This window comes from Sturnus vulgaris, chromosome 27 (genome assembly GCF_052056855.1).
Source record: "Sturnus vulgaris isolate bStuVul1 chromosome 27, bStuVul1.hap1, whole genome shotgun sequence".
NCBI classification, from domain to species: domain Eukaryota; kingdom Metazoa; phylum Chordata; class Aves; order Passeriformes; family Sturnidae; genus Sturnus; species Sturnus vulgaris.
Window position 1 is genome coordinate 6,169,600 of NC_142269.1, and position 19,973 is coordinate 6,189,572.

The 19,973-nt window shown below is 50.2% G+C and overlaps 2 protein-coding genes across 2 annotated transcripts in view; both read right to left on the reverse strand.

Annotated features, from left to right (window-relative positions):
- The window catches only part of LOC106864004 (M1-specific T cell receptor alpha chain-like), a 370,462-nt gene that overhangs the window by 156,749 nt on the left and 193,740 nt on the right, over positions 1-19,973 (reverse strand). The window lies entirely within an intron of this gene.
- LOC148221096 (Ig heavy chain Mem5-like) lies at positions 1,449-15,381 on the reverse strand. The gene is made up of 8 exons (XM_088179633.1): positions 15,324-15,381; positions 14,652-14,956; positions 8,912-8,931; positions 5,537-5,586; positions 3,329-3,607; positions 2,619-2,699; positions 2,162-2,278; positions 1,449-2,077 (listed from the first exon to the last, which is right to left on the reverse strand). The coding sequence occupies exons 1-7, from the start codon at positions 15,379-15,381 to the stop codon at positions 2,163-2,165; spliced, it is 909 nt and encodes a 302-aa protein (XP_088035759.1). The 3' UTR covers positions 1,449-2,077; position 2,162.

A 19,973-nucleotide genomic window follows, 5' to 3' on the forward strand; every position in this document is an offset into this window, starting at 1 on the left:
GCACATCTTTAAGTGGATGACTTGCCCATTCTCATGGAGTTCTTCACGATGCTTTCCCATGTAACCTCTTGGCGAGAGGTTTATTCTTTCAGGATGCTTTTAATGTTCTCTGCCACAGGAGAGAGCTCTCACCATTTTGACTTTCTCCGCGGGGCAGATGTCAGACACCACGCTCTATGTGTGAGACTCACCAAAGGAAGGAAAAATGAATGTGCGAGAGGTGAAAACTGTCCTCAAATTAATTTAAAAGTTTTCTTGAAGTTCACCTGGTGTATGGTCTTGTCACTGAAAATGTGGGAAAATACAAACATTCTCCTACAGCATTTTTAAGTGCCAGAGAATGAAAGCATTACTTTATTTTGGCCAGGGTTTGCAAAAGAAACTATTTCATTCACACATTGCGTGAGTTGTGCAGAGAAAATCCTTCCATCACCCAAGGTTGTCACTGGATTTCTCCTGTGCTTCTACAATCACAACCCAGGGAAATTCATTGGTTCAGTGTTCACTGGTCCCAAGTTACACAGTTTGTAGTGTTTGATTTCCTATTGATCCCTTCACCTTTGATAATATTTCAGTTCTCATTCTGCAGTGCTGAAACAATTCCTTTGAAAAGAAACTTCAGTTCCTTTCTCCTGGGCAAAGGTGAACAAAACGCCTGATTGAAGGTATATAAAGAAATTTAAAATTTCTTGTCATTTCGCTCAGTATGAGAAAAGTATCACAGAAATGCAGAACGATTGAGGTTGGAAGGGAGCTCTGGGGGTGATTGGATCTGCCCTGCAAAAAGCAGCTTTAATACAAATGTACCAAAGCATGGCAGAGTCCAACAGCAACGCTCACTCTGCAGCTCTGATACATGGATGAAACAGGGACAGGAACATCGAATTAGAATTAATTGGGAAAGATTGATGTGGAGACTGGGAGGGAGAAAAGCCTTATTTCCCCTACAGAATGTGGTTAACTTGTTTTTTCAAAAGCAGGGGAGGCTTAATCCTGCCTGCTGTGACTGAGTCACAAATGGTGACCACAGCATCCTGCCTGCAGCTTGTGAGAGGGGCTGAGCTGGGGAAGGTGTGAGCTGGGCTCTGTTAGGTAAGAACCAAGTTGCCATGGAAACTATCACTCCATCAAACCACCCAAAATCACTTCCTGCTGGCCCCTTGCTCCTCTCCCTGAGTGCCAGACAACAGCAGGGTTTCTTCTCTGCTGCTATGAGCATTTTCCTCCCTCATGCCTTCTGCAAGGTCTCTCCTCACTGAAGCTCCTGAATGTGCCAGAGAGACACTTCCCTGCACAGCCTCTGGAAAAGACACATTCGGCCAACAGGAAATCTCCATTATCAAAGCTTTGTTTATGATCCCCGTGGGCTTTAGGACAGCTGGATTTCGGCAATCTCTGTCCCAGCTTCAGAAGAAAAAGCACAGAGGACCCACAGCATTTTGGCCTAGTATAAAACTTTATTTTCATCACTACTACAGGAACCTAAAATGCACATGAGCTATATTTGGCAGAAGAAATACAGGCTTGATAAAGAAATGAAAATGATCAGGTGGAATGACATCTCTTCAGATCCCCCACAGCTCTTCTCATCTGCAATACACACTTATGAAATCGATCTAAAACCCAAAGCTGCAAATGGCAACCACTGGGCTTGAATTCCCTCAGCAGCACTACTGCAGTGGCACAGGCAGTAACACAACATGCCTGGGAAAGGAGCTTTTAAAAGGCCACATATCTAGGGTGAGCATTGGAGTTTTGAAAGCTATTGAAGCAGCTTGGACACTTGTGTGCAAATGCCACAAGAGTGGGGAGATGACTTAGCAGGAGGATGAGGATAAATTCACTCCCCTCAGTTCTCAGAGGAGAGCAAACAGCAAAAGCACTTAAAACTGTTCAGTGTAAATCATCTGGCCAGGCAGGAGTGAGCAGTGTTCAATGTCTTCAGGGGAAGGTGCTGCCTCGTGTCCTGGCTGGTCTCTGGCAGCTGCTCTGGCCCTGCTTGTTCCAGCCCCTTGTGCTGCTGGTTCACGTTCTTTCCTGCTCTTCTTCGGGTTCCTCTTGCCTTCATTCCCCATGACTGGAAGAGCAAATTGGGGGTTAAAACTGCATTTAATGAAATTGGGCCTGGGAACCCGTGTTTGATAGCTGTGAGCTCCCTTACCTCAGAAAAGAAACAACTTGATACTCATGAGGGTGTTGATGGCGATGCTCTTTGCCAGCAGGACTCTCAAACCCAGCACAGCCATGGACAGCATGTTCACTCTCTGCCCTTCAGCATCTGCTCAGTGACCAGAAAAGAGCAGAGAGATCATGGTCTGCGTTTTGATGTTGTGGTCTTGGCACAAAGTGGGACAATGCACAGGGGATGGTGTCAGGGAAAGGAAGAGCAGCAGAGGAGCAGAGAGAGAGAAGATGGCAACAACAGGGGAGCCCAGGGTCTGTCTCTGCTGCTTTTGGCTTCCTGGGGCTTGTGTGTAACTGCAGGAGTAACCCTGGAACAGCAGCTTGTGTCTGCTGAAGGTGTTGTCTTCTGCCTCCTGTGCCCTGCAGGAAATCCATTTCCATGCCTTTATCCCCCAGCGAGCAATGGAACTTCACAGCCTGTTTGGGGAACTCACCTTGTGCTGAGTGCTTGGGCTCTGTGCTGTTGCAAACCCTCTTACTGGGCCCTTCAGCCACTGGTTCATCAGCCTCTTCTTCTGCAGCATGATAAAGAAAAGACATTTTAAACTCTATCCACGTTTTAGACAGGATTAAGGGAAATGTTCCTGTGACATTTCCTGTAGGAACTTGAGGAAAGTTGGGGCTCAGATGATCAGTCATTACTTCCAACAATAACTTGAGCTGACAATTTTTCCATGCAACAGCAGGAAACAGAAGAATTCCTACATTGTTTTGATTTTACTATTTGAATCACCCTCATGACTGTAAAACTATCCCACAAAGTTTAACAATTCACTTACTTAAAAAACCCTCACAGCACACCTAATCTTTAACTTTTTGCAGGATTTAGAAAGTCTGTTCCAGTTTGTGCTGCAGCAGGTTTGCTGCTTCATGGTGAAATATTTAGTCATAAGGGAATTTACATTTTGGACAAATAGATTGTGTCTTCCCTCTTCTCCCCCAAAAAGGTATCTCCAAGTAATTCAAGAGTTGAAACCATTTCTTTCAGATGCTTTGAAACATCTTTCATCTCTCCCTGCTAAAATCCCCAATGTCTTTCTCATTTCTGCTGGCTGCCCAGGGCAATGCTGTGGAGAAGGAGAACACAAAGCCCCACAGGCCACTGTCTCCAGAAATAAGTGACAGCTGTGCCACCAAACTGTACCTGGATGTGTTGTTGTCATGGTGCTGTTGTCGAATTTGGCCGTGCAGGTCAGCTCTGTGTCTTTGGTCACATTGACCACTTTAATTGCATTGTACAACCCCTCTGATGTCAAAATGGATCTGCTCTGTTCATATACGACCTCCTTAGAGGGCATCTCCAAGCTGATGCTCTTTGTCTGAATATTCCTTGCCAAACAAGCTGCTTTCCCAGGGCTGCCACCTTCTTCCAGTTTCTTTGATTTCATCACAATGACTTGAGGGTTGGAAGTATTGGAAATATCTGTAACGAAAAGCATGGTTTGGACAGGATTGATTTAATTGCAGGTTTTCCCAAGTGCTGAATGATCGAAAATTCACATGTACTCCAGCTGTAAATGATTTGTAACATCCTCATTAACTACCTTATATGTCATTGTTTGCCAGTAGAGGTGCAACTAATGATGGATGATTGTTTAAACTCACAGCCAGCTGTCTTACAAGAAAACCATTGGTGTCAATAGAATTGCAGAGGCAGGAAATCATTGTGATACCATGATTTCATTTCTAAACAAAATACCTTTGCCTCTAGATCATATTATTTATGGAGAATCAATGGTTATCACAAAAAACAATATTAGAAAACCAATAACTTAATTCAGATTAACAATTTGCATTAGATTAAAAACCTGGAACTGACAGGAATCCTCCAGCAGCCTTCCTTGCCAGAAAGGGCTCAGCTTATGAATGGCTGTCAGACACATCCCCAAAGATTGACGTGTCTGCTTTGACAGGAGCACCCTGAGGGGTCTCTTGGGTAAAGAGAGGTGCTTTAGGATTTTCATTTGGCATGGTGTCTGCCTTGCAGGTGGGACAAGAGATCCCTCAGGTCTAACATTTTCTTCATCCTGTGGTACTGATGGAAGTTTGATCAAGGGGCTCTGACTTTACCCCCTTTCCCCATCAGCCCTATGGCACTGCTGAGGAACTGAGGTGAAAGCCAAATCGTGCTCTGCCACAACTTCATGGGTCGGCTCTCCTGAGCCAACAGGCACAACTACACACTTGTCCACACCTACAGCAACCACACACCCAACAGAAATCAAACATTTCCTTCCCAGGTGTTGTACCACGGCTGCCCAGAGCCTGTCAGTCCTGTGCATTCTGTGTTCTCTGAGAAGACCTTGAAAGGCTTTTCATGTGGTCTCCTCTCCAGGCTTTCCAAACAGCCAGAATACAAACAAGCAGCTTCTCTGCAAGAGCTCCCTGGGCAAGATCATCAGCAAGAAATCATGTACACGGTGCAATTGTAGTTCAGAGAGCAGAAGATTCGTTTATTCTGAGTCTAGTAGACTCACAGGAGTCCCACTAGTTTGCATTTTGTGACAATCCAGCCATGAATTCCTACCACTGCTTGCTTCTGAAAGGGTTTTGTGTTTTATGTTCTGAACATTTATTTGGACAAAAAGTTGTACTTCTCCTTCTCTTTAGTCTTATAAAGTCACAGGAGGAGTCCTCCATTCTAAAATGTAATGGGCCTGAAATAACATGAAATGTTCTTACAGTACTTTAAAGACCTCTAAAAGCCCAGCAACAATTCCTGAGGGATGCACCTGAATCTTAAGATAACGCAGATCTACACCAAAAACCCTTCTGCCACCCCAACATTCACATTTCCATCAAAAACCTCAGGGTGACATCAACCTTTAATCTGCATCATGGAATTCCCAATAAAGATAGGAACTGCTAAGGCTTCTTATCATCCCTACTCCACACATTGATCTTTGGCAGTGTTAATACATGAACTTCTCCAAGCAGGCAGTTCCAGATCTGTCTCAAAACTCCTTAGCCCTGTGAGCTCTTCTCTGAGCTCTGCAGTCCTGCCCCGAGTCAGTCAGTGGAAGTCCACTGGAGAATTGGACACTTGACAGGAAATTTGAGCCAGAGTGCTGCCCAAACTGGGAATAAGTTATGCCATGCTAAGTAGTGCCCTGCTGGTGTTTGGGGATCATGGAATAATGGTGCTGTGCAGAGTCAGCCCAGTTGCTCCTGGGAAACCTTTCTGAGCAGATCCAAGCTGAGGATTTGGCTTGAAAGCCTGGCTGGAGTGAGAGTGCACTCACGGGAATATTGCAGATGAAAATCCTTACAGTGAACCCAAACCATTCAATTCCTTTTTCCACCTCCACCCCAATATTAAACGAAGTTTTAGAAATAAAGAAATGTCACTTACTTGGTAGAACTGTGAGAGTCGTTCCTGGTCCAAATATAAGCTTATCTGTGCTCACAGTGCTAAGACTCATTCCAATAACTCACTCTTTCCTCAAAGTGCTCAAAAGTGCTTTAAAACAGAAGATGAAAAGCCAAATATTAGTCCTAATTATCCATGGCAGCTAGTCCCTCGAGGTAGCTGTAATTCCAAAACAGGAAAGAAAACATTTAATTGAATATTTCAATGATTTCAAATAGCTTGGTTGATTATTGAATTTTCAACTTCTCCCTTTCTTCCACCTTTAGAAACTTCATGAGCTCTTTTATATGTAGAAGATAAAAGGCAATACAGAAAGATCATTCTATTTCTCTTCTTCATGATTGCAATCGTCCATCTCCTTTCTTTCCCAAAATATCTCACCCTTTCTCCCTCTTCTTGTTTTTGTACAGGTCTCTGTGCTGCTTGTATCATTGTGGTATACTCCAGTCCAAAACACTGTGATATATTTCATAGCAAAAACTGTCTCTGTTCCACTACAGAGAATTTTGAATTATACAGGCAGTCACATGACTTCTTCTGTGGTTTTACACCCAACACACCACCTGAAGAAATCCTAAAGCTTGCAAGGGAGCGTGTCAAATAATATCGGAAAGGTTGAGTTGTATATGAGAACTTGGGGATTACATGACCCCTCTGGAAAGTCTGAGAGAGTTAATCTGGATAGAAAGCAGGAAAATAGTCAGTACTTGTTGTGTTATTTCAAACATTTCTTACAATGCAGTCAATTTCCCTAATTCTCTCCCTGTGGGCATTAGTGGCAGTGTGACAGGTGTACTGGGACGTAGCAGGCTGGCTCTGGGGAAGTTGGGAAGAGAGGATTAAAAGCAGAAGAATCAGGAGGATCAGAAACTGCTCAAGTGACCTTTGAGCTGGGAATTACTCTCAATACCCCATGGTGAAATGCATCCAGGGATCCTCTAGCATGGAGCCAGTTTAGATGCCAGTGTCTCTCTCTGCCTCTGTCTGGCTGTTGCTCAGGGATTCCCCCAGGTCAGCACGGTCAAGGAAATAAATGTAATGTTTGTGAGTTTGTGGCTGCTCCAGCTGCTGCCTGTGCTGCCTCACACAGGGGGTGGTGGCTGTTCGAGTTGGAAAGACAGGTGTCTGCCAAGGAAGGTGAGAACCTCCCTTGGAATGGAAAATATGATCTTCTTCCCTCTGACTTATTATAATTTTGAAATTAGGAGCTTTCAGGCAAAGAGGCAGGACAAGGATCACCAGTTCTTTAGCAGTATGTGTGTGTATAACAAGGCAAACAAACAACCCCACCGGCAGCGACACCAAACAGAAGCAGAGCCCAGTCCCAGCTGCTCTCGGCTGCAGGCACTTTCCCCTTGGGTGCAGTTCCGGGCACAGCCAGCAGGGGCGCTGCTGGCTCGCGGCCGGGCAGGGCGGGTGCGATGATTGCCCTGCAGGGGGCGCTGTGGCGCCAGCTCGGCCGCCTTTTCACGCTGTTAATGGCGGCTCGGGGGGGGAGGGATGGAGAAGGGGCTCCTTTACAGACCCACGGGATGGAGAAGGGGCTCCTTTACAGAGCCAAGGGATGGAGAAGGGGCCCCTTTATACACCCAAGGGATGGAGAAGGGGCTCCTTTACAGACCCAAGGGATGGAGAAGGGGCTCCTTTACAGACCCTCAGGAGTAGCCGGTCCCTGTGCCCCTCCCTATGGTGAAATGAGCTGTAACAGGAGCCTGGAGCAGCAGGCTGGAATGGCAAGAGCTGAGCATTCCCAGGGTGGTAATCAAGGTGTAGCACAAACTCTGCAGCTCTGGCAGGAGCCCCTCGGGGCTGGACGGACACGGGGTGTAGAGTTAATGTGAAACAGTGGCAGACAACAGCGGGGCTGGGTGGGGGATTGATTCCCTTGGAGAGTTCACCAGCCATGGCTGATCCCGAGCTCAGCAAAGGCAGTGGCACGGTGTCCTCCTGGCTACCAGATCCTGGTGCAGCACGTGCTGGATCTGGGCTCCCAAGTGTCAGAGAAGCAGAGAAGAAAGCTGGCCAGCCCTTGTCACAGCCCGAAGGTAAACAAAAAAATCAGGCAAGAAACACAGGGCAGCAGTGTCTCCAGTCAGTCGCCCTTGCCCTGTGGCTCCTGAGGTGAGCACCCCCACCAGAAGGAAGCAGCAGCCCCTGGCCCCAGCCCTCACAGGATCCCTGCTGCCCCTCACCCACTGAGATATTCCTGGAGCCGGGGGAGGCCGTGACCATTCCAGACTAAAACCAGAAACTAAACCAAAAATAGAGAGGGAATTTAAGCCATCCCCAAGACAGATATATGGCTAGAAAACATGAGAGGAATGGGACAAAATGGGCAAGGCCTTCTTTAGACAAATGGGACATTCCTGGGCTCCAGTCCTCATGGGGTGCTGGAAGTGTGTCAAGTGTCTGATGGCAGGACAGCACAGCTGAGCACACACACTCAGGAGTTCACTGCAGTGTGTTGATGCAAACTTGCTGACACAGGTGGCTGCAGAGCTGGACCTCTACTTGCCAGTGAGGAAGAATTGGTGAGGGATGTGAGGTGGTTGGGGCAGCCTTGGCTGCAGTGACCATGCAGTTGGAGCTCAGGATCCAGGGAGAAGAGAGCACTGCAAATCCAGGACTGGAGCCCTGGGCTTCAGGAGAGCAGAATCTGGGCTCTTCAGGGATCTTCTGGGGGGAATCCCATGGCTCATGGCCCTGGACAGAGGAGGGATTTGGGAGAGCTGCTCATTTTCAGACATTAGCTCCTTGAACCTCATGAATGAGGTTTTCTTGACAAAGCAGTAAGTCAAGAATTTTGCAAGAAGGCCAAAATGATGAACAAAGGGCTCCTGGATGAACTCATAAAGGGTAAAAGCAAAACAAGCATAAGTGCTTCTTCAGCCCCTGCTCTGATGTCTATAGCTGAGAGATTCCTACTGGGAAGTGCCATTTCTGGTCTCCAGGTCTCCTTCTTCATGCATCTGATTCTGGCCATTGTTGGATCTGAAGCTAAAAGGATCTTTGTTCTTAACAAAAGTCTCCTTTGTCCTCTGAGGCAAACAGAAGAATATAATGCTCTGCTAAATTGAAACATAGAAATACAGAAGGTTCTTGCCCACTTGTGTTCTACTGGAGCTGGTGATCAAATGTCAGTTTGCAACAGCCAAGATCTCAGGGTGAAGAGTGAAGAAATTGGTTTTGGAAAAAGACAGTTTGTGTGTGGTGGTTCAGTTGTTTTCAGTCACTGTGGTACGTACTTCACACTGTGCTAGACAGTTCTACAAAAACATCTGGGTTTTTTTCAGTGCCACGTGATGTCTCCTCTTTCATGTCTCTGAGGAGCTCCCTTTTGTTTTTCTGTGCCTCTACACTGCTCTACTTCTGAATATCTAACACTGTTCCAGAGGATTCCCGACACTAAAAATGACATTAACATCCTTGCTTGTTTTGGCATAGTGGGCAGTTAATGTTAATCTCTCTAAAATATTGCCCATGACTCTTTGGAAAGGAATATTGTTGTTAGAAGTGTCTCACAGAAAAAGTCTGGTTACTGGTTTCTCTTTCAACACATAGCAAGAGAGTCAAATATGCATATGGTAAATGTAAATGAGACTGATAGTACTGTAGATTTAATCAGCATATACAGCTTGATTAAGAGGATGCCCTGGCAAGAGCAAACAGAGCTCTGAAGATTGCAAAAAGTTTGGATCAAGTCTGGCTGTTGGGAAACAAGATTTTAGTAAGCAGAAATGCAGAGTTTGACTGTGTGATGTTTAACTAGATGATTGTAGTAAAATATTAGCAGCCAACCTGTAAATGGTATATAAGCACATGTAGTGCTCAGTAAAAACTGGATTCTGATCACCATTCAGTAGTCCCTGTCTCTCTCTCCATCATCAATACATGGTGGCACTGTGTAACAGTGGTGGGGGTTCTGCACCACTTAATTAGAGGTTTGTTTTCATTGATTTTGTTTACTTAGAACTGAAATTAACAAAAACACGATGGAAATGTTTTTTTATTGTGTTTGGGCTTGGTTGTTTATTAAATTTTATCAGAAAGGATAGAACGTTCAACAGCACTTCTAGCTACTTGCTAGAAGTGAGGAAAAATGGCAAAAGATGCAACTGCTGCAAGGTTGCTTAAAGCTAAACAGACCAATAGAGAATTAACACCTCTTTTATTTATACTTTTGACCTATTTCTGCTTTTAACCTAAGTTCTCATGACTCTTAGTGTGACATTGACTGACCAACTAGAAACTACGACCTGAAATTGATAAAAAAGAAGGAAGAAGAGAGAAGATGAAAGAGACAACGCCCAAAATCCTAAATATTGTCCAATACCTATTATGTACTATAAAAACCTCAATTTAGAACCCATCACTATGTGAAAGCAAACACTTCAATTTCACTGCACCAGAGATTTTAACTTCATCACTCAAATTAAGAAGCCCTCTCCAGGGCCTCAAGTTGAAAGCAGTGTTCTCCAGGGGGTCAGAGCCTGACAGCACAGAAAGCTCAAAACCCGCAGGTTTCTGGGATCCAACAGCACTGCAGGGACATCTCCCTGTCCTTGTCTCAATGCACAAGCCATAATTGCATATTTTCCCCATTTATTCAAGGATGAGCACTGAAAGAGCAACTTGCTGAGCACCTGGAGGACAACCAAAGTCAACTCACCACACCTTCTCAACTCCTCCTTCCTCATCAGGTGCTCTGTAGCAGCCACCCAGAGCACACTCATCCCTGCTCACCTGGCTTTGCTAAACAGCCTGGCTCCATCCACCCCAGCACTCTGGCAGCTACAGCAACACATCTGCATCATCCCATGGCTCTGCAGCCAAGGCACAGAGGAAAAATGAGGCTGTGCTGGACAGGAGCCCAGGCAATGTGCACTAAACCTGCACTTGCCCAAAGAGCCTGGGCAGTTGCCACAACAGACCCTCCTGCACCAGAAATGGTGCCAGCCCTTCTCCCAGCCCTCCCTCCACTGCCTTTTAGTGCCACCAAGCCAGAGGGATGTTTCCTGCACCTGCCATTGCCTGACAAGAGCCCTGGGGAGCAGCTGCTAGACAGAAATGCTGTGACATCTGTCTTCTCCATCTGTCAGTTTTTGATCCATTCTGATACAGAGCTGCTCCAGGGTGATTCTTGCTCCACAGTAATACATTGCTGCATCCCCTTGCTTTGCTGCCAGGATTTCCAGTGTGAAGCTGTTCTTGGAGCTCTCCACTCTTCCCTTAAAGCGACCTTGGAAATCTTTTCCATAATAATCACCCTCTCTATAAATCCATTCCAGAGTGCCCCGTGGGCCCTGGCGGTACCAGAACATGTAGTAGCTTTCCATAGAACCTTCCTTCACGCTGCACTGGAAGGTGCCTGGATCTCCCTCTTGCACGGTCAGTTCCCTGGGGTGCTGCTCCAAGGTCACCTGGCCAGTGACTGCTGCAGAGAGCAAGAACAAGCCACAGTCACTCCAAGATTCAGCAGAGCTCAGGGCAATGCTAATGGAGCTTTGGACTGGCACTGGACCGGTGGAAGGACAAAATCCTCCTCTTTGAAGCCAGCTGACACAGAGGGACAGAGCTGGCAGCAGGTGTCAAGGCTCACAAGGAAGGACATTCCACAATTCCCTCCCTCCTTTTCCCTGTCAGACAGGGAGCTTTCTCTGATTTTCCCCAAAGAAGCAGGAAGCATTTGCCCCATGGGGTGACAAATCCCTTTGTCCTTGCCAAGACAGGATGGTGAGGAACCCACTCTGCTGTCCCTGAAAGTGCTGTAGATGAGCCCAGCAAAGACAAAGGCGTGTCACAGGCCATGGGGCTGGTGCCCTGCGCTGCCATCCTGCAGCTGGTGTGTGCCAGAGGGGCCGCAGTGGCCCCAGGAGCAGAGTGTCCATTGCCAGGGCACAGCGCTGGGCCCCAAGATCTGAGTGCAGCAGGGAGGAGCCCTGCGTGTGCCCAGGCTGCAGGGGAGGCAGCTTGGATGGAGGTGACGAGCTCACAGGGGCAGGAGAGGAGCAGGGCTGCTGTCCCCGTGCTCCCCAGGCATGGCTGGGCAGCTGGAGCCGGGGAACAGGTCCGGCTGCAAGCGCTCAGCAGCTCCCCAGAGCCGTGCAGAGCACAGGGCCACGCTCAGCTCCTGGGGCCAGCAGCCCTTGCCTGCACTTACCTACAATGGGCAATAAGCCCACGCACAGGGCACTCCACATGGCCAACCCCGCTCTGTCTCGCCTCTCTCCACCTTCTCTCTGCCTGCACAACAGCTCTGCCCACACCTGCCCTGCCTGGGCCTCTGGCACTGCTCTCAGGGCCACTCCCTCCTGCTCCCTCCCTCTGTCTGTGACAACACTGAGGGGGAGAGGTGGGGCAGGACGAGCAGAACTTGAAGCTCTCGCTGCCCTCCTGGCTGTCTCTCATTCTGCACGGTGCAAGAACAGACTGTTTGTTGGGCAGGAAATGCTGTGCTGGCTAAAGGGGACGTGTTTCTCAGGGGCCAGCCCTGGCCTTTCTCTCAGATGTCTTGCAGGCTGCTGCTGAGATTTTGGAGCTGACTGGGGAGGCTGTCAGCTTGTCCTTCCCCTGGCCCCTGGCCCTGGCTCTGCCGAGCTGCTGCTCCCACATGGGACACCCCAGGATCGCAGCTCGGCTTGGCCAGGGCACCCCTAAGCCAAAGTGCTCCTCACCCTGCTCCCTTGCACTCTGGCCCAGCACCCTACTCCCTCCCCAGTGATGACATTTCTCCAGCTGCCTCCTGCTCTCTAAGCCCTCCTGGACCCCTGCCCATCAGCAAAGGCAACCCAGGACCCTGCAGGGACCAGGCTGCTCAGCAGAGCCAGGACACTGCCTGCCCTGTGTCCTTCCCCTCCTCAGCAGGAACCCAGGGCTCTCCCTGTGACCACAGAATGGGACAGCTCTGAGCCCTGACACTGTCATTGTCCTGACTGCCACCACTCTTCTGGGAGCATTGCCCACCCCACAGACTGTCTGCACCCTTACCCTCTGTAAGGATCAGTCCGAAGTTCCCCTCGATTTTGCCTCCTGACCGTCGCAAGGAGACCTCGAGGACCCCCACCCAGGCTGACTCCGAACAATGGTTTCCTGGCCGGGCCAGGTGGATGCTCGTGACTGTGCTGGTGTATTGTGTTCACTGGACCGTGCTGTCGTGGCACCAACCAGAGACTGTGTTGCATCAACTGAGGACTGCTTGTCCATACCTGTCTCCTGCAGCACCACACAATGGTCCATAAATCTTCCCACCTTTTGGCCAGAAGCCACTCACTTTGGAGAAGGACTATAAAAGAGCGACCCTCTGGAAAGGACCCTTTGAGATCTCTCCACTGATGAAGACCCCTGAGATCTCCCCACGGATGAAGACTCGTCTATCGGATGACCCGCGAGGACGCCCGTCTCGTCTGTTGGTAGCTATTCTCCCATCCCTTCCTTTCCTTCCCCTTTCCTTATCCTGTACCTCTCCCCTTTACCGTAACTGAATTGTTGGCATTTGATGAAATGCATTGCTGTTGTTGACTAAACTGATTTTCTGTTGTTGAATAAACTGATTTTGTCCCCTGCATTTTGCCTGTTTGCACCTTTGAGATCAAAAGAACCATCACGACCCCCGCTCTGCATTAATAGCAGATCGTGACACCCTCCTCCCTCTTTCCCTCGATACTTGGACATGGCACCTTGTGGTGAGGACTATTAGGATAGGAGGGGTAAAAAGGAGATGGAGAGGGTAGAGAAGCCCAGTGAGAATGGGGGCTGGAGGATGGGAAAAGAAGCAGTTGGGTGCATGGCCAGGGAGCATTTGTCTAGTCCAGGAATAAGAGGCCAGGGGCCTCATCCTTCTCTCAGCCTCTTTAGGAAGGGAAGTGGAGAGGGATGTTCTCCCTGGTACACAGTGATAGGTCGTGTGACAGTGGCCCAAAGCTGCACCAGAGGAGGTTTAGGCTGGATATTAGCAAGCATTTCTTTACTGAGAGAGTGGTGAAACATCGACACAGGCATCCTAGGGATGTGGTCACTGCCCCAAGCCTGTCTCTGTTTAAGAGATGTTTGGACAGTGTCTTTTGAAACATGCCGCAACTTGTGTTCTGCCCTGAAAGGGGTTCAGCAAGTGGACTAGACAGTCATTGCAGCTCCCTTTAAATGGAAAAAGTCCTCTTTTCTCTCTCCCCTGCCTTCCACTCCTCTCCTCTGCAAGCCCCCAGGAGCAGTGAGACCCCATATCCCTGACCCCAGGCACAGCCCACTCACTGACTCTCCCCTTGCATGGGCTGGGACCCATGTGAACATGCAGGAGGGGAGGAAGCTCATGGAGTTCAGGAACACCCCAAGTGTCTCTCTGGTCCCTCAGGGTGCAGTAATTGAGTGCACTGACCCCAGCTCCAGCCTGCTGATGGTCAGTGTCCCAGAGCTCTGGTCAGCCTGGCAGGAAAACCTCGTGTGGGCAAAAGGGGCTGTGTGGCTGTAGGAGCCTCCATGGCCCTGGCACTGCAGCAGCACTGCAGGGCTTCACCAGGACACTGCTGACACCAGGCCATGTAAATATAGCAGGTTTAGGGGCTGTAAGTGCAACAGAGGGTCCCAGTGTCCCCTGCTGGCCACCACCCTGCAGAGCTGGTTGTTTGCATCTGATCACCTTGAAATGCACCTGAAAGAAAATCAGGCCCTTTGCATCACTGCTTTGCTCTCAGTGGTGCAAGGACATGGCCCCCAAAAGGGTCAAAGGAAGCAGGGAAAGGTGTTGCCAAAGCCCAGGTGCTTTGTGTGTTCCACTTAAGAAGGGGACCAAGGAAGGCAGAGTGGGACTGGAGCCTGGCAGTCACCAGGCTGTCTGGATGACAGAAAAACCTGGAACCTCCTGTACAGAATAGAACATTGCAACTGGGGCTCAGGAGAAGGAAAGCCTCCGTGGTGGGAAAGGAGCTCTTGATTGAAGGTCAGGATCACTGGCGCTGCATGGGGATGGCCCCTGATTTCTTAGGAACACTTTGCAACACTTGAATCACTTTGGAATTCACCATCTCCAAATTCGGTGGGTGCTGAGCCAGACCCCAGAAGGTTTGTGTTAAAGCTCAGCTGTGTTTCCTGTCCCCGTGCGAACAGCACAGAAATACCGGGCAGAGTCCTGAGCTTGCAGGGATCGCAATGAGAGAAAAGCCACGGACAGGGAATTGTCCCGGGAGATCTTGGCTCGACCCTTCACTGCAGCCCCGTAGTCCACTGCACTGCCACTGCGAAAACTGATAAAGGACACCCACTCCGGGCGGCCCCCGGGTGCCTGACGGTACCAGTAAATAGAATAATCCGCGAAGGTGAATCCGGATCCGTGGCAGGAGAGGGTGACGGAGTCCCCGGGCGCTCGCAGCCCTCCGCCGGCCTCCTGCAGCCTGAGCTGTGCCCAGAGCCCTGTGGAGGGAGAGCGCAGGAATCGGGCAGGGCGCGACCACGGACCGAGGGCGCTGTCCCGGGCTCCCGGTGCCCCCGGCCCGGCACAGCCACAGCCACAGCCCCTGTCCCTGTGTCTGCCCCGGCTTTGCCAGAGTTCCCTACCTTACCTCTGCTTCTGTCCTTTCCCAGTCTCTGCCCTTGTCCTCGTCCCTTTTGGTGCTCCTGCTCCTGCCTGTCCCCGTCTCCGTCCCTGTAGCGGTCCCAGTCCCAGTTCCTGTCCCTGTCCTTTTCCCTTTCCCTGTCGCTGTTGCTGTCCCTGTCTTTGTCGCTATCACGGTCCCTCCTTCCCCCGGCCCGCTCGCTGCCCTCCCCGCCCGGCTCTCACCTGCCGGCCACAAGGCCAAGGCCAAGGCCAGCAGCCCCGGCCCCAGCCCGGCCGCCATCGTGCCCGGCCCCGGCTCCGCGGCAGCCGCACAGGAGCCGAGCGGAGCCGCGCTCGGGCCGCTCCCGCCCGGCCCCGCCTCGCCGGGGCAGCGCCGGCGCCTCTGCCCGGCCCCGACACACCCGCCCCGGGCCCCGGGCCCTGCCCCGGGCAGGAGCAGCACAAGGGCAGCTGCGGCAAGCGACGAGAGACAGCCCCGTGTGAGGCTTGATTTTCTCTTTGGGGGCACAGAGCCTTATAGACACGAGACTCTTTCACATCTCGCTCGACAGTGCTCAGTGGCCTCCTTTGATTTTCCGAATCTCTCTCCTGGGAATGCCTGGGGTTGGGCAATAAACTGGGATGGGACACAGCAAAACCACTATTGCCAATTATGCAAAGAAATATTCCACACTGGAATACGTGGTTCTCCGTAATAAAGCTCAGGGAAATGAGGAAAAGGGACATTTGGAGTGAAAGCATTTGTCTTCCCAAGGAATCATCCTGTAAGAGAAAGATCATGTTTCCTAGAAATGGCTAAAAACCTGCCTATTGAATGACAAGCAGGACATGAATTTATTTCTCTTGTCTTACAGACTCTGTTTTCTTTGTTTTTCAACTGCTGAAGTGGAACATCCCTACAAGTTAAAGAAGCTGTCATAGCTGACCCTGTTTACCATGAAGGAGCAGAAGCTGCTTGGGGGTGTCTTAAGTGTTGGGATTGTCATAAGTGTTGAGGTTGTCATAAGTGCACAGAAACTCTTTTCAGTGATGCCCATTGTCAGGAAAATGATCAGTGAGCACAGACAAAAAATCACAAGAGGTTCTCACTGAACATCAGAGGCAAATGATTTTTCACAGTGTGAGGATGACCAACCACTGGCACAGGCGGCTCAGGCACCTCCTGGAGTCTCCATGCTTGGAGATAATCACAAAATGTTTGGTCATGACACTGGGGAAGTGGAGCCTGTAGAGAACTGAGGCTGCAGAGCGTTGATTCTGAAGGACAGCAGCTCTTGAGAAGGAACCATGGTGGAGTCATTTGACTGCAGACTGAGAGAGGAAGGGAACAAGAAGGAATAGAGATGAAGACCTGTGATTAATTAAGAAATGATCCCATACCTGATTTCCTGTTGTCCCTTTACTTTTTGGAGAGAAGAGGCAGAGAATTCAGAAATGTCACATTGAGGATGAGCCTGGGAACAAAGAGGGACAAAGGGAGAATAAGGTATTTTGTCCATGTACACAACTCCATTCTTAATCAAATTGGGAATAAATCAGAATCCCTGCAGTGTGCAGTAAAGGCCAGGAATACCTGTGGTGCACAGTGATGACACCTGAATTCTTGGAAACAGCCCTGACACCCATTAGCTCCTGGCCACTGGCAACTCTCACCTTCCCAACATCTAACACAAGCTCTGCCAGAGCCCGGAAGGTTTGTGTTAAAGCTCCTCTACATTTCCTGTCCCCGTGTGAGCAGCACAGAAATACCGGGCAGAGTCCTGAGTTTGCAGGGACCGCAATGAGAGAGAAGCCTCAGACCGGGAATTGTCCCGGGAGATCTTGGCCCGACCCTTCACTGCAGCCCCGTACTTCTGTATACTGCCACTGGGAGAACTGATAAAGGACACCCACTCCAGGCTTCCTCCAGGTGCCTGACGGTACCAGAAAATTCGAAAATTCCTAAAAGTAAATCCGGATCCGTGACAGGAGAGGGTGAGGGAGTCCCCGGGCGCTCGCAGCCCTCCGCCGGCCTCCTGGAGCCTCAGCTGTGCCCAGAGCCCTGCGGAGGGAGAGCGCAGGAATCGGGCAGGGCGCGACCACGGACCGAGCGCGCTGTCCCGGGCTCCCGGTGCCCCCGGCCCCGCGGAGGGAGAGCACAGGCACCGAGCGCACTGCAGCCACAGCCCGAGGCTGTTCCTCTGCCGTCCCGGTGCCCCTGGACAGACACAGCCACAGGCGGCACCTCGGTTCTCCGGGGAAAACACCCGTGCCCGGGGTGAGGCCCTGCGAGCCCTCCCGGGGTTGGGCCTCACCTGCTTCAGGAATTACGGCCGAACCCGTGGACAGAGCCTGCCCCTGTCCCTTCATCCGTCCCTGTTCCTGCTACAGAAATTTCCCAAGCCCCTGTCCCTGCGCCTTTTCTTGACCCTTCATGTACCGGGCCCTGTCCCTGTCCCGGTCCCTCCTTCCCCAGGCCCGCTCGCTGCCCTCCCCGCCCGGCTCTCACCTGCCGGCCACAAGGCCAAGGCCAAGGCCAGCAGCCCCGGCCCCAGCCCGGCCGCCATCGTGCCCGGCCCCGGCTCCGCGGCAGCCGCACAGGAGCCGAGCGGAGCCGCGCTCGGGCCGCTCCCGCCCGGCCCCGCCTCGCCGGGGCAGCGCCGGCGCCTCTGCCCGGCCCCGACACACCCGCCCCGGGCCCCGGGCCCTGCCCCGGGCAGGAGCAGCGCCGGCCACGCCCGGGCCGCGGACACAAAGCGGCGCTGCGAGCTTGGGCAGCGCCTTCTGCCAAAGGGACCCGAGCGCTTCGTGCCCAACGCGCCCAGAAATTCGCCCTCGGAGCACACAAGGTCGCTGCCGTGCGCGGCTGCCTTGGGCAAAATGCTGCCGGCAGCTGAGGGAGGTGATGGCTCCTCTCTCCTCGGCACTGCTGAGGCCGCACCTGAGTACTGCGGACACGGCTTCACTCCCCAGTTTGCCACCTCAGGCAGTTGTTTGTCACCTGAGCAGGGACTCAAGGACGCTGAGCAGACAATCACAAAGGGAATTTATTATTTGATACTTGAACTAAGCACAGGGCTGTGGCAGATGCTGCTGCAGAGCAAAGCAGGTCAGATCTGTGCCTGATCAGCGACTCTTGCTCACATCATCCCTGAGTGCTTGTCCTGTGCTCGATCCGAACACCCTGGTCCCACGCAGGCGGTGCAGACAAGTGATCAGTGGTGCAGGAAAGTTCATTCTTGAGAACCCAGGCCCCTACAGGGAGTGGAATTTCTCCTGCCTTCTGGCTGATTCCACCACTGGCCATGGGTCAGTGCCTGGTTTCATTGAAGGATAAATCATCCATCCTATTTTCTCTTCTTCTGGGGCATTTCTGCGTGAAATGTAAGGGAGAGGGAGAAAGAGAACTTGCCCTTTCAGTCAGATAATTACCCGTCCTCCTAAGGAGTTTCTGTGATGGATATGCCCTTTTCAGCTCTTTGTTGCCTCTCCTGATTTGTTCTGCACATCTTTAAGTGGATGACTTGCCCATTCTCATGGTGTTCTTCACGATGCTTTCCCATGTAACCTCTTGGCGAGAGGTTTATTCTTTCAGGATGCTTTTAATGTTCTCTGCCACAGGAGAGAGCTCTCACCATTTTGACTTTCTCCGCGGGGCAGATGTCAGACACCACGCTCTATGTGTGAGACTCACCAAAGGAAGGAAAAATGAATGTGCTAGAGGTGAAAACTTTCCTCAAATTAATTTAAAAGTTTTCTTGAAGTTCACCTGGTGTATGGTCTTGTCACTGATAGTGTGGGAAAATACAAAAAGTCTCCTACAGCATTTTTAAGTGCCAGAGAATGAAGGCATTACTTTATTTTGGTCAGGGTTTGCAACAGAAATCATTTCATCCACACATTGCGTGAGTTGTGAAGAGAAAATCCTTCCATCACCCAAGGTTGTCACTGGATTTTTCCTGTGCTTCTACAATCACAACCCAGGGAAATTCATTGGTTCAGTGTTCACTGGTCCCAAGTTACACAGTTTGTAGTATTTGGTTTCCTATCGATCCCTTCTCCTTTGATAATATTTCAGTTCTCATTCTTGGTTCTCTCATCTCTCTTTTACCAGACCCGGTGTCTCTGACCATGCCAGGGGTGATGTTTGGAGTTGATGTTCATTAATGGTTGTTACCCTTTGTGTATCTTCTGTGCTGCTCCCAGTCTGCTGAGATGTCAAGTTCTGGTCTGCAGTGCTGAAACAATTCCTTTGAAAAGAAACACCAGTTCCTTTCCCCCTGGGCAAAGGTGAACAAAATCCCTGAAGGAACATAAAGAAATTTTAAACTTCTTGTCATTACCCTCAGTATGAGAAAGGTATCACAGAAATGCAGAACGATTGAGGTTGGAAGGGAGCTCTGGGGGTGATTGGATCTGCCCTGCTCTAGCAGGAGTGTCTGGAGCTGTTGGCCAGGGACCATGTCCAGGTGGCTTTTGAATATCTCCAGGGACAGTGGCTCAGCCTCTGGAGATTTTCAAAGGCTGTCTGAGCACAATCAAACATGGACACAAAGGAATCTGAAGGAGAGTAGATATAAAACTGTAAAAAGGTTTTGTACCAAAGAGTTCAGCTTATAATCCTCCTCCATTATTTTGGTGTCATGGGATCCCTTACTGGACAATATTGTTTTTTCAGATTTCAGCATAATTCCCCATGCAAATAGGCTTATTTTAACACTGGGTATTTAAATGTGGAGCATAGTATCTCTACAAAACTCTCCTCAGCTGGTATCAGCTGGGAGATCTGCAGATTCTGTCCTCTCCTATGGAATTAACCACACTGACACAATCTTACAATTGGACTGGAAACAATTCTGTTCTCCTGTTTTCTTAAGCTGTGTGTTCTGCACA

Bases quoted from the DNA above. Each gene is read 5' to 3' on its own strand.
- LOC148221096 (XM_088179633.1), bottom strand. From the start codon at position 15,381: ATGGCGGCCGGGCTGGGGCCGGGGCTGCTGGCCTTGGCCTTGGCCTTG. The intron at 3,608-5,536 runs GTAAGTGACATT...TTTTCGTTACAG, and splicing joins GACTCTCACAGTTCTACCAA to ATATTTCCAATACTTCCAAC. The intron at 2,700-3,328 runs GTACAGTTTGGT...ATCATGCTGCAG, and splicing joins CATGACAACAACACATCCAG to AAGAAGAGGCTGATGAACCA.